This window comes from Brassica oleracea, chromosome C1 (genome assembly GCF_000695525.1).
Source record: "Brassica oleracea var. oleracea cultivar TO1000 chromosome C1, BOL, whole genome shotgun sequence".
In the NCBI taxonomy this organism is placed as follows: Eukaryota; Viridiplantae; Streptophyta; class Magnoliopsida; order Brassicales; family Brassicaceae; genus Brassica; species Brassica oleracea.
In genome coordinates, this window is record NC_027748.1 from 22,447,336 (window position 1) to 22,461,803 (window position 14,468).

The 14,468-nt window shown below is 33.5% G+C and overlaps 4 protein-coding genes across 4 annotated transcripts; 1 reads left to right on the forward strand and 3 right to left on the reverse strand.

Moving 5' to 3' along the window:
• Window positions 1-521: 521 nt before the first annotated feature.
• Window positions 522-1,073, reverse strand: LOC106335181 (uncharacterized protein At2g29880-like). Its single transcript, XM_013773634.1, has one exon. It carries the CDS (start codon window positions 1,071-1,073, stop codon window positions 522-524), a length of 552 nt encoding a protein of 183 aa, XP_013629088.1.
• A 3,029-nt stretch (window positions 1,074-4,102) lies between these two features.
• LOC106335193 lies at window positions 4,103-4,789 on the forward strand. The gene has a single exon (XM_013773644.1). It carries the CDS (start codon window positions 4,103-4,105, stop codon window positions 4,787-4,789), a length of 687 nt encoding a protein of 228 aa, XP_013629098.1.
• A 3,968-nt stretch (window positions 4,790-8,757) lies between these two features.
• On the reverse strand, window positions 8,758-12,535 carry LOC106335203. Its single transcript, XM_013773656.1, has 7 exons — window positions 12,203-12,535; window positions 11,979-12,094; window positions 11,253-11,870; window positions 10,838-10,923; window positions 9,741-10,633; window positions 9,181-9,654; window positions 8,758-9,087 (listed from the first exon to the last, which is right to left on the reverse strand). Exons 1-7 carry the CDS (start codon window positions 12,533-12,535, stop codon window positions 8,758-8,760), a joined length of 2,850 nt encoding a protein of 949 aa, XP_013629110.1.
• Window positions 12,536-12,553: 18 nt separating this feature from the next.
• Window positions 12,554-13,168, reverse strand: LOC106335211. The gene has a single exon (XM_013773668.1). It carries the CDS (start codon window positions 13,166-13,168, stop codon window positions 12,554-12,556), a length of 615 nt encoding a protein of 204 aa, XP_013629122.1.
• Window positions 13,169-14,468: the final 1,300 nt, after the last annotated feature.

The window sequence follows — 14,468 nt, forward strand, 5'->3', positions numbered from 1 at the left end:
ATTTGGTTGTCGAGGTTCTCTTTTACTTTTGATTTTTGACTTTGATATATGGGTTATATAGGAAATATGTAACGTTAAGTTCTAAATTTTAAAATTGATGTAGGTACTATTTTGTAGGGATTATATGCTATTAGTTGACTACAATAAAAACTATTTTCAAGGGCTAGTATGATATTGTTGACTACAGCTACAACCAACACTATTTTTAGGGGATGGTATGATAACAAATCAAAAGATTTTATATTAAAGAAATAACACCAGGAATTTATCAAGAGAACACAATATGTCATACTACGACAAATGTTGTTTACTTGCAAATATGAATGATATATTGATTTCACACTGCGTATGTTTCTCTTTATTATGAAATTGATTAAGTATGACACATAAAAAAGCTCAGACTCTTTATTATTAGAAGAAAACAAAAGACATTATTTCAAATAAGAAACTAGAAAGACTACTGCTAGTAGCACGATTATTCAAATCAAATTAAATGCATAGCTAAAGCCTAAAATAATATCCTAAACATTACGTCGGATCCAACCCAAACGTTCTTCAACCTTCATCCTAAGAAATACGTCTTTCATATTCAACGTATGAATTTTAGTTACTGCATCATAGCATATATCCTGTTCCAAGTCAGGAATCTCTTTGATTGCATCCCAAACATTATTCTTTCTCTTTTCAGCTTCTTTTTCTTCAGCTTCTTTTTGATGTCTTTCTTCTCTTTGTTGCATAAGGTTCATGATATTAGTGCTCACTCCAATCATTTCAGTTAGCACCTTTTCAGAACGATCACCAGGATTAATTGACTCTGATGCATCTCCATCACCATTGGGTTTAGCTCTCTTCCTAGAAGGCAACTTTTCTTTAGAAGCTCTACGTGTGGTTTCATTGGTTTCAGTGACATTCTCTGTATGAATCTCATCTTCTTTTTCTTGAACATCATTCTCAACTTCAAAAGCTTCAGCATTTGCATCATCACTGAGTCCAAATGAGTTGTTTCCCCTTGCTGTAGCACTTTCAAAAACGATTTGTAAGTCTTCAAAATCTTCAAAAGTGTTGTCCCGCATATTTTCCGAGTTTTTATATTAAAAATTTTATTCGTGAAATTTTTAAAATATACATTTCAACAATTTCATAGAATTTAGAGGAATTAGTATTCTATCAAATTTATGTATACTTCTTTAAAATCCATCATAAAAAGAATTGGAGCAATGCATTAAAATCTCATCAATTCTTTTAAAATACTGCAGAAGCTTTTATATATGAATTCATTCAAACTTTTTTTTTTAGGTTTACATTTCTAAACCAGGTTTTGTAAACCAGAATTTATTTGTAAACCAGAATTAAATTACTAAATAAAAATTGATTTTTAATTATAAATTAGTTGGTCTATTTAATTTAATCATTAACTAATTTTTGATTTAATTATATTTGGTGGGGTTAAAATTTAATTAATTTTTTATTCCCATTTATAAAAGCTAATAATATATAAATATTAACAATAGCATATAATCTATTGCTATCGTTGTTTACTTAACTATAACATAAACGAAAACCGCTATTAAAAGTGTCTGACCTATTATAACGGACGCTGTAAGAGCGGACAAAGAAGCCCTATTATACATGACTCATAGCGTTTTTTGTCCGCTATTACTACCCTTATTTCCTGTAGTGGTGTAATTCAAAAGCAGAAAAGAGATCAGATTAAATTTCTTACACACGGAGAGACTATTGTCTTTTACGTGGGAATGACCCCAGGAATATGAAACACTATACAAAACCTCAAAAATCCCAGAAAGCCGATGGGATATGGATCCGTATCTGATGAAGGTATTAGAAGGAGGAACTATACGCAGCCAGGATCTGTAAAATCAAAAGAAGTGGAAAAGTCATTAACAATTTAACACTGCAACAACCCTGTATCTGCTTCAACTCACGTTAAATTTAAACATTTTCTCTACTCACTATTACCAGCTGTTTCACGGCAATGTTCCGGCAAAAGGGCATCTCACACATCACTATCTGTCTCAAATCTCTGCCTCGCATTCTCAACAATATCCTCACCATTTTGCTCTTCAGTCTCCGTACCACTTTTATGACATCAATTTCTGACAGCTGTATCTGGCTTATATGCCACCTTCGTTTCCTAGTCTCCTATATATGGATTAACCGGAATCGGAGCTCCGCCTCTTCCTAGCCAGGAGAGTCGTTGTTGAAGAATTGAGCAATAGAGCCATGCCGGTTGATTTCTCCGTTCTGGAAGTCTGGAAGTGGTAGCCATATGCTGCTGTGAATATTTGGTTATGGTGAATTAGGTGAGAAGAAGAGTTTCTGAATAGAGGTCTATATAAGGTTGAGGTTGAGGCTTCAGGGAATCGTGACAGTTGCATGGCCATCGATTGTTGCAGTCAATAATGAAGCTTTATGACTTGAATGTGGGAAGCCGCTGCTACAGAGGAGTAATGAAGAGATCAAAACTGCAGGATTACTCGAAGTAAATGGAAAGACGAAGAGGATTAGTCGGTCTGTTTACAGAAAGTTTGGGCCAAGGCATGAAATAAAACATTATAATATGTCAAAATGTCTTCGAGAAAGCCTGATATCAAAAACGTTTTCTTGTGGCTTACATGTCACCTATTGATTGGCTGATTTTATTAATGACGTGGACAGGCTGTCCTTTGAACATATCTCCATTTTAGTATTATTAAATGATTTTATGTAACATGCAACTTGGTTACAAGTAGCCCAAGGGAACGCTCCTGTGAGAGCCGTCTTCAAGAAGAATGGTGAACAGAAGCATGCAGGTTGAGTTATTGTTGAATCCAAATGCTAGTCTATGCTCAAAGGTTGTCTTACTTTTGATGAACGTGGTCCTTCCGATCTCTACTTTGAGGCATCTTCATATACAAACATAGTCGAGGTCTAGATCATTCGCGTAGGAAAACTACTACTTTAATATATTTTTAAGAGAAAATTGCAAAAATAATACTTACGATTATTTTTAAAGGGAAGGATTATTTGAAAAAACTAATTTCTGATTTTTTTTTCTTTCTGAAATGTCACAATAGACATTAAATATACATAAAAACTACTACTTGTTGTATATCTTAAAAACGAAAAATTGCAATAAGAAGACGAAAGTTTATTTTTTAACACTGGTTTATGTTTCTTTTTTAACACTGGTTTTATTAAGGTAAAATGGAACTACAATTCCAAGTTAACAGGAGCACAAATGAGTTCAAAACTAAATTAGAGAAAAGGCCTATACAATAGGCAAAACAGAAATTTAAATGTAAGGCACCAGTAGGCACCGTTGATACAACCTTTCTTAGCGGAGGGTAGAGGAGATTTCCATTGACTGAAAAAACATTGACTAACAAACCAAGGATTTGAAACAGCCTAGAAGTCTACATAAGATTCATGTAAATCTCTGATGGAGATAAATCTGATGTAGGAGAGCACGAAGCCAATGCAGACCTCCTACAACTACTTACACTTTAGACACTTGTAGCAATAAGGTTAGCTACTTATTCCTTTCTTCCAAGTGATGGTTCAGTCTCTCTTCCTCAAAAGAGCTAAAACTCAGTATCGAAGGACCACCTCAAATGAAAAACAGAACCATCTTCACGACTCGAGACACATATGAAAGTCAGGGAAGAATACAGTTCTTAAATTCCAGAATCATCCACTGCTCCATGCCACCATATCTGCACGAGGGCCACCGGATCTGAAAACACCATCACGCTTCACCCATCTCTTCATAACAGAGAGGAGAAAGCAACATACATGGCAGCCAAAACCCAGAAAAATTGACACAAGATGTAGCTCTGATGCACATACAACACATCAAACAACACCAAGATTTATGTTTTTTTAGATTTGAATATCAAAAAGAAACGCTGTGTACATGGAAACTGAGAAACTGACCAATGATTATTTTTACTGGCTTATTTACATAAACGCTGAGATTTGGGTGTATAGCGTCTTGTTACCATTCACACAAAAGAGTGTAACTCTCAACATTAACATGACGAGGAAAATGATTTGCGAGGATCAGAGCCATAAACAGCTCCGGTGACCAGTGAGCCAGTACCAAATGCAACCATCTCCATCATACAGAACAGACAAGGGTTCTCATTGGGGTGCACCGTGGAAAGTAACATATTTGGAGACAAGCATTCCAAAACTGGCTCCTAGCAAGATTTTGGACCCTCCTACGATACTGGCCTCTAATGAGAATGTAGTATGGATTCATCGTCCTCCGTCTTTGTTGAAATGCAATCTGGCTTCCTCATGGTTGGAGAATGCGGTCTTGAGTGGAGCTGCTTGGTTTGTGAGGGATGAGAATGGTAGGGTGGTGATGCTTAGTCGTCGTGCTTTCCCCTGTTTAGCCTCTGCCTTAGATGCTGAGCTTAATGCTCTTCTCTGGTCTGTGGAGTCTCTCGCAAGTCATCATCTGGATAATGTAATCTTTGAGTCCTCGTCTTTGGACCTTCGTCGAGCTTTGTTGCAACCACACCGCTTCCCCCAGCATCAGGCTCTAATATCATTAATTCTCCAGCGTCTGAATGGTTTCCAGGCTTGGAGTGCTGATTTCGTTAAGACTTTGCGAAACCTGCCAGTGCTCTCGATTGCTACTAGTGTAACTTCGGACAATAGGCATCAATCGTATGTGGCTTCTGTTGGGCCTTTGTGGTTGCATAATCTGTTGCAGAAGGAAGCTTTTACCAAGTCTATGGGATTTTACTCCTCTGCTCCTGTCGCTGTGAGAGCTGTTTCTTGAAGTACCTACTCTCTACACGCTCTCCTTTGCTTGCTGTATCTCCTGCCCTATGCGGGCTTTCTTCTTCGCTGCCTACCGGTAGTTTCTACTGTCTTGTTTAGTTATTACTCGTTTTTTCTTTGTTTTAAAGTTTACTGTTTCTTTATTTATGCCTCTTTTGAGGTCTGATACTCAGTTTCCAGTCTCTCCTCTTGTGGAGAGGACTGTTTTTGTCTAATCAATGAAATCCTGTGTTAAAAAAAAAAAGAGATTCGCCATGATAGCTTTCCGAGATGCGATGAAATGGCACATCACAAAAGTTGTAAGAAGCAAAGAGGTTTACTTAACCACATACGCGATGATAAGAACATGTCCTTTTTATCATAAATTAGGTGTTTTCCTACACCTTGCGCAGTGATAAATTTTTTAAAATTTATATTATTTTTAAAAATAAAACTTATTAATATTATATATTTTATTATTTAGACCAAAATTTGATATAAATATGATTTAATTAAGCATAAAATTAAGAGAATAATAATTTTGTTTATTTTAAATTATTTTTAATAATCTATGTATATATTTAAAACTATAATCTTAGATAAAAAAATTTATCTTTTCTTTTGGTTATATATATTGAATCAAGTTGTATAAACTTACTAAAAAATCATATAAAAATTATATAGTTATAAAAAATTAAAGCTAAACAATATTCATAAAATTTGTAGATATCTAAAAGAAACTTATGATATAACGATTAAAAATTTATAATTTTTTTAAAAACAAATTGTAGAAAAGTTTGAAAATTTTAGTAATAAAAATTATATAATTAGAAAAGTAAAATTAAATAATATTGCAAAATTGATAATATCATATTTGAGTATATTTATTTTAGTGATGATTTATGAGTTATTACCATATTCTACAAAGTTTACCAAAAATATAAATCAACATTAAATGTAGTGTATGAGTTATTTCTGTATTCTATAAAGTTTACCAAAATATATATTAACATTAAATGTAATTATCCATTTCATATTTAACTATAAGTCATGTCATCAATTTTAGTAGCCATGTCATATTTGTTTTGTAAAATTGATTGTAAAAAAGACGTGTGGCAAATCACTTTTCAAATAATGTCTAGGAGATTTTTAGAGTTTTGAAAAAGTTATATTTTTTTCTTAAAGATGTGTTTTTCATTTTAAAAACTGCACAGATTGTTAAAGGGTTCTCAAAATGTCTGTTGATATATTTTTTTCTAAACATTTCTATAAGTTTTTAGTTAGTTATTGTTTAGTTCATTTGCATATCAATTTTATATGCATTTAAAGAATATTAAAATTATCTAAAACTATTTGGATAGCTTAACTTCTGGATAATATTATTAATTCATAATATTTATACATTTATAATCTAGTGCAACCATTGATGATAGTAACATATTTGGTGATGGACCATTACAACTATGATTATAACTATTGGTAATGGTAGACTTTAGTTATCAACCATTGCACCTTTTGGTGATAACCATTATAATAATTGGTTAACCGTTGCAATGTCGGATTTTCAATCACTGCAACCCTCAAATTTCTATACAAAAGTTGTAGGTATTGACAAATAATAATTATAAAAAATTAAGTTACAGAAATAAAGAGAAAAATCCATTTCCAAACTATAATCAAAGATCTTGAAAAAAATACATACAAATATGAGAAATTTCATTTGGTCTTTATGTATCTTAGCCAAAAACACAGAAAACTTTATTTTTCAAACACTTTTCAAGAAAGGGGCTCATGCGTGATTTAATCATTATCCAAATTTATAATTCACACATTCTATATTACAACCCCAAATAAATAATACAATTACTAATAATACCAAAAAAATTAAAAACTATTTGAAGGTGAATTATTTCATGTTCAAAATTGCATAGGTTATAATAGATGTTAATTTTGTTAGTTGGTTAATTGTACTTATTGTACCTTCCAAATAAATATCTAAAGATATTTCTTTTCATTTATTTATTTTTTCCTGGAAAATGGTCTATGAATGTGTTTTTTTCTTATTTTTCAATTTTATATACTATCATTTTATGTAATATCTTTTGTAATAAAAAAAATCCTTAATCAACAAACTTTCACAAATTAATTTTAATGAAGATATAATTTATACTACCGAACTAACACAACTTCATGTTTTGTAATATAATTTATCTTTTACATTTATAAAAATTCCTTGCTAACTGTAACTATGTTTTTCACAAATCTAAGCATTCTAAACCACACCATATCATTCTTTTACCATAGATATATTTTATATGGTTTAAAAAAATCATGAATATGTTATCAAACAAAATCTGTTAAATTTTTGAATTACATTCTAAATTTAATAAATGATTAGACATATATCTCATTTGGTATTAACATATTTTTAATTTTATTACAACTTTGTTTATGGTTTTTAGTATTATCAATAGAGGAATATAGCTGCATGTAAGACAATCTTGTAACACCTGTATTTTTCTAAGAGAAATTATATAAAATATGGCATATTATTATGCATGAAATGAGTTCCCGTTCAATATCGCACAGGTTCCTTACCTAGTATCAATAATAACGTGTTACATCATATCATTAAATTTTAAAAGTAGCTAACAACTAATAATTATTTTATCATATATTTATATATATATATATATATATCATGTTACATCATATCATTAGTACTCTATCTATATATGAATTAGTAGGTAAATATAATTCTTTTCATATGAATAAATACAATATAGTAGATGATTGGTTGGACTTTAACTTGTTACTTTAACTTTATTTATTTTTGAAGAAATATATATAACCAATCATGATATGGCTTTAATTTTAAAACTTAAAGTTACAACAAATTTTTACCAATCAAAATGTAGCTTTCTTTTTCGAAGCTTCACAGCAAAAGAAAAAGAAATCTTCCTTGTCTCTTTATTTTAGTCCAAAATGCTACATTCCTATTTTTTTAGGCCGTAGAAGTTTTGAAGGAAAAATAAACATTCATACTTATTAGATAAAATTGAAAACAAAAATTATCAGTTAAGAAAAAAAGAAAAAAAACAAACATGAAAAAAAAGATAACCCTAGCGTGTAACTTATATAAGTACTAGTAATTGATCTTCTAATTTGTCATCGTAAGTTACAAAAAAAAAACATCTCGAGGGATCGTTCCATACTTTTTACAGAAGTTGTAAGTCTCTTATTTTATTTTTCTCGTAATCTTACACAGAGAATTTTCTTTTGACTATTTGTGAAACTCATCTTCTTCATTAACGTCGACTGTTCTTCATATTTAAATTATTATAACTAGATCTGATCTTTATTTGGGTAAAAGCATGTAACATTAAGCGTGTATCAAGATTGTTTTTAAACATTATTAACATGCATACATCATCATCTTCATGTAACATGTGTTGTAAACTTGTAATTAGCATGCTTATATTATATATTGGCACATCATCGAGAGGTAAACCAAAATGTTTACTTGTATTTTTGTCAAAAAAACAATGATTAGTGTTGATATAATTATTTTGTTTCATAGATTACATGGACAGATGATCTCGCTAGAATTTTTCTTTATCTTTTTATATTAGAACAAGAAAAGGAAATTGGGTAGACAAATATTAAGATTGATGATCGAAGGATCTTGGTATCGAGATTCAGAGCTCAAAGAGAAGAAGAAGATGTAATCAACGTACACAATATTGTTTATATAGTTCTGGTTTAGCAAAAGGAAACTTAACCAGAATAGACCATAGTTAAATCAGCTAACCGGTATCACTAAACCATCTTAATACACCCCCCCTCAAGTCTTTATCTTCTGATCATCGTGAGGAAGAAAAAGACTTGACAATGATAAACGATGAAGCATGGACATGTATGGACCCGGATGTAATGGTTTAGTCAGTATATCAGCAAGCTAGTTGCCAGAAGAAACGTGAAGAGTAATCAACCAACCCGCTTTGATCTGATCTCGTACTGTGTGACAATCAATCTTGATGTGCTTCGAGCATTCATGAAAACCGGATTGTTAAGTATATGAATAGCAGACTTGTTGTCACAGAACAGCTTAGGCGTGCAAGACATCTTGACATGAAGATCTTTTAACAATTGTTGCAACCAAATCAATTCACAAGTAGCCAACGCCAAGCTTCTATACTCTGCTTCTGTACTACTACGGCTAACAACAGCCTGCTTCTTGGACTTCAAAGATACTAGAGACGTTCCAAGATAAACATAAAAGCCTGTGACAGAACGTCTAGTATCTTTGCAAGCTGCCTAATCCGCATCAGCAAATGCATTCAAGCATATCTCATTATCAGAAGCATACATCAGACCTTGGCCAGGGTTGTTTTTAAGATACCTGAGAACTTTCAGAGCCGCTTGATAGTACGCATCTGTTGGTGCTGAAAGGAACTGACTCAGTTGATGCACGGCAAAAGTAATATCAGGTCTCGTGATGCACAAGTATAACAGCCGGCCAATGAGTTCTCGATACTTCGTCGGTGTAGAGAGTAAAGATCCAAGATCCTTGGTAAGATATAAAGAAGGATCCATTGGAACAGAACTCGGTTCACAACCCAATAAGCCATAATCCTCCAGAAGATTAAGCGAGTATTTCCGTTGACAAACTGAAATACAAGAAGATGATCTAGCAATCTCCAATCCAAGAAAGAAACGAGCAGGTCCGAGATCTTTGATCTTGAACTCAGAATGAAGCAGAGCCTTAAGACGAAGGACCGCATCATCATCATTACTCGCAATCATGATGTCATCAACATATACCAACACCGCCACAAATGAAGTACCCATCGCTTTCACAAACAATGTATTATCCACTGGAGACTGAACATAGTTTGCTCCCAAAAGGACAGAAGAGAAACGTTTGTACCACTGGCGTGAGGCTTGCTTCAATCCATATCACGACTTACGCAGTCTCTACACACTGGATTTGGTGGAAGAATGACACAAGGAGCAGGCGTATAGCCTTGAGGGAGACTCATATATATCTCCTCATCAAGATCACCATGCAAAAACGCATTAGACACATCCATCTGAGTTAAACTCCAACCCTGAGCCGACGCAAGACCAAGTAACAGCTTGACACTCGTGAGCTTGGCTACTGGAGAGAAAGTCTCTAAGTAATCAACACCTTCTTGTTGTGTATAGCCTTGTGCCACCAGACTTGATTTAGGTCTCTCACTAGTCCCATCAGCATTAAACTTCAATGTGAATATCCACCTACAACCAACAACATTCTTGCCTATTGGCAAAGAAACAACATCCCAAGTCCTGTTTTCTTCAAGAGCAACAAGTTCCACATTCACTGACTTAGTCCACATGCCAGACGCCATCGCTTCTTTAAAGTTGTGTGGTTCTCTTTCAAGAGTGTAAGCTAGGGTATAGGACTGATAAGAAGGGTTCAAATTTTCATAAGAAAGGACTGAAGAGATAGGATAAGGAGTTTGATAAACTGGTTTAGGTGAATCAGAAGTAGGTTGTTTAGAATTGATAGTAAAGGGCATAAGAGAGCAATGATACTCAGACAGATAGTTTGGAGCTCTAGTTGTTCGTCTAGGTCTAAAGTCATTAACTTCATTAACACCAGTATCATGTGATTCAGTATTAATAGATGATGATGGTGCAGGTTGATTAGAAGTATGATTACTAGTATTAGGATCCAAAGGATGCACAGAGCAATCAGTATGCATAGATGGTAAAGGCATAGAGTCTACATAATGCAAAGGTGATGGCATTGGTAAGATAGTATTAGGAAACATATCAACTGAGTCATTCAAAAACTCAGAAGTCTTAAACGGAAACTCTGTTTCATGAAAGACCACATTACGAGAAACAAAAACAGCATGAGACTATAAGTCCAAAAGCTTGTATCCTTTATATCCTGTAGGATATCCTAGAAAACCATAAGGAAGAGCCCGTGGTGAAAATTTATTTCTATTCTTTAACAATGTCGAAGCATAGCATAAGCAACCAAAACTTTTAAACTGACTATAATCAGGAAGTTTACCTTGCAAGCATTCATAAGGAGATACATTGTTAAGCAAAGGAGAAGGCAAACGATTGATCAAAAATGTAGCCGTAATCACACAATCACTCCAGTATTTCAAAGGGATGTTAGATTGAAAAAAAAGCAAAGAACGAGCAACATTCAGTAAATGTTGATGTTTCCGTTCAACAACAGAGTTTTGTTGTGGTGTGTATACACATGAAAAGTAATGAATCATTCCTGTTTGTGTAATCAAATCAGTAAAAGCAAGTTCCAGAGCATTATCAGTTCTTATTGCCTTTATTTTTGTTTGAAATTGAGTTGAAATAAGAGTAATGAAAGCAGGAAAGACTTTAGAAGCATCATTTTAATTTCTTAACATGTAAACCATGTAACTCTTGTACAATCATCAACAATTGTTAAAAAATATCTATACCCTTCAACAGACTCAACTTTAAAAGGACCCCATATGTCTAAATGAACAAGATCAAACGGCTTAGAAGCTAGATTATTACGAGAAGTAAAAGATAACCGTTTTTGTTTTGACAAAGGACATACATGACAGTGTGAAAGTGGTGATGCATCAGGCTTGAAAGCAGGTAAATGATGAGTGAGCTTTTGCAAAATGATTGATGAAGGATGCCCTAAGCGTTGATGCCAAATATGTTCTCCAACCATGACAGAAGCAGCTAAAGATGTTGAAGAAGTATGTATAGAAGGTGAAGAAGATTCAGTGCTTAAGATGTATAGATTGTGATGCAAATTACCCTTCCCAATCATCAAGCCCCGAGAAAGTTCCTGAATAAAGCAGCCATGAGGAAAGAAATTAGCAGCACAACCCAACGTTTTAACCAAGTAACTAACACTAATCAAGTTGAACTTGAAATCAGGCACAAGCAAAACATCATACAAAACTAGTTTATCAGTAATATGAATCGTGCCAGTGTGTGTTATAGGAACAGCAGAACCATTAGGAAGTGTAACAGAGACACTATCTACTGGTGTAAAAGAAGTAAATTTAGCTAGATCCGAACAAACATGACTAGATGTTCCACTATCAATAATCCAAACATCATTGTGAAGTAAAAAAGGAAAAGTGGAAAGGCAATGATTTTTAAATTTCAAATGGTTATTGGTAAAGGTAAGGCTGGTAGAAGGAAACAATAGGTTACCAGAAGTGGAGGTAGACGCCATAATACCATGATCAGTGATTTTCGCCTGTGGAACAGTCTGTGAGGAAGGAACTTGATTCTCTTGAACTCGGACATGAGAGTTGAACTGTGCAATAAGACTTTGAATTTGTTGATGAGTAAAGTTCTGAAGCATCACATTACTACCTCCTACTGTCAGATGAGGCGTAGAAACAGAGTAAGAAGATTGTCATGCCGTTGAGTAAGCATTTGAGATGGCATTAGCTGTATGAGCCGGAGTCATTTGTAAGAGAGACTGAGGCTGCTGTGGAACTGAAGAATAACTCGCCTGATTAGCCATAGACTGAGTCTGGTTCCTATAACCATTAGTCTTATATCCAGGAGGATAACCATGCAACTTGAAACACTTTTGGACAGTGTGACCAAGTTTACCACAATGTGTACACACAGGCTTTGAGGGTTGATGAGAAGCATTGTAAGCAGCCACATAAGGAGAATCATCAGGTAGACTCACTGGAGCAACAGAACTTTGAAAAGCCTCTTCAATTGTAGGAATTGGCTTCAACATCAAGATGTGACGACGAGTTTACTCATAAGATTCAGCAAGTCCCATCAAGAACTTAGTCACTCTGCTACGTTCTTGTAACGTCTCCCAAAGAGCCGCTGCATCACATTTTCCGCATGTACACACCGGTAAATCAACATAGTTTTTAAATTCCAGATGCTCCTCCCACAATGTCACAAGCTCCGTATAATAGGTGGAAAAATCCATTGAACCTTGCTCAAGCTTACTCAACTTCTGCTCTATATCAAAGACTCTAGGCGCATCTTCTTGCTTAAATCTAGCTAAGAGAATATTCCAGATTCCTTCAGCAGTATTGATAAACAATAAACTCTGCCCTATCTTCTTGGAAACAGAATTCATCAACCAAGTTGCCACCATATCATTGCAACGTGACCACGCACCATAATCTCTATGAGTAGATGCAGGTTTAAGAACCGTACCGTTGATGAATCCTAGCTTGTTGCGCACATTCAATGCCATACGAACCGATTGTCGCCAAGAATGAAATTCAGAAGCGGTATTCAAGCGATCTGTAACAAGAACCAATCCAGCATGATCATTGTGATGAAGATAGTACGAATTATCATACTGGTCAGCCGGATATCGCTCAGATTGCAAAGGTTGAGAAGTCGCCATAATCGCCAGAACAAGAAAGAGATTCCAGAAATGATGCAGAAATCGAATCGAAAGCAAAACGAACGATCTTCAAATGAAATGGAGACTGAATCGAAGAAGAATCGCGTAAAAGAGAGAGAGATCTGAATCACAAAATCCCCAATCGCCAAACGAAGAAGTCGCAAGAAACGCGAAATAATATAACTGGTATAACTGGTATATAAAATGTCATAATTCGTGTACAACTAGTAAGTCGCCCAATCTGACCGCATAAATAACTCACAGCCACACAATTTTCATTATTTCATTTTCTCATTCTACTAGGTACAACTAGTATAATTCATACAGCTAAACGTGTTAAAAAATAATATAACTGGTATAACTGGTATATAAATGTCATAATTCGTGTACAAATTGCAGCTACTATAATTAACTCAACTATTAAATCATTTTTTTACATATGATGATAAAATTTCATCTATTTTTCTGAGGTTCTTCAATTTTTGTTAAATCATTAAATTACACTATCAATTTTACATAAGATACCTTATACTTTTAAGGTTTGTTAATTAGATTGACCACATTATTATGAAAAATAAACATCAAAAATATATTTACAAAGTTATAATGTGAAAATATTGGTACAACTCCTAAAACTAAACATATAAAGCATTTGGTATAAATTTTTTATTATATATTAAATGAGTATTAGTGGTACAACTTTGACATCTCAGAAATTGACAAAATCAATTCGGTATTCCATATGAAAAAATAATGAAATGGCCAAACTTTTAAGTGTTTAGATAGATTCCTTATTTTTAAATGGTTTTTTTTTGGCAATTCTTACACCATCACATAAGTTTACAGGATCTACCTTATACTTTTAAGGTTTGTTAACTTGTTTGTCTACATAATTTATGGAAAACATACATGAAATATATTTTTACGAAATTGAAGATTTTATTGTAACTGGGCAAATCTATGTACACATAAATAAGTGGTACAACCGAGGTAAATATATTTTTTATATGGTACAATTAATATTTTTGGATTTCACAGTCAAAGTAAGACTATGCATAAACTGGTACAACTCAAAAACTAATAAAATTATGTACAGAGGTACAACTAGAAAACATGTACAACTACTTGTTATTTTATTTAATATTGTTTTAAATGTTCACCATGTTTTAAATGTGTATCATATTTTAAACATTGGGGTTGAACACATTAGTAATACTGGTATAACTAGGAAAACTATTCAAGTTCTGGTATAATTAGGAAAACTATTCAAGTTCTGAAATTTAAATATTCAATTGGGTAC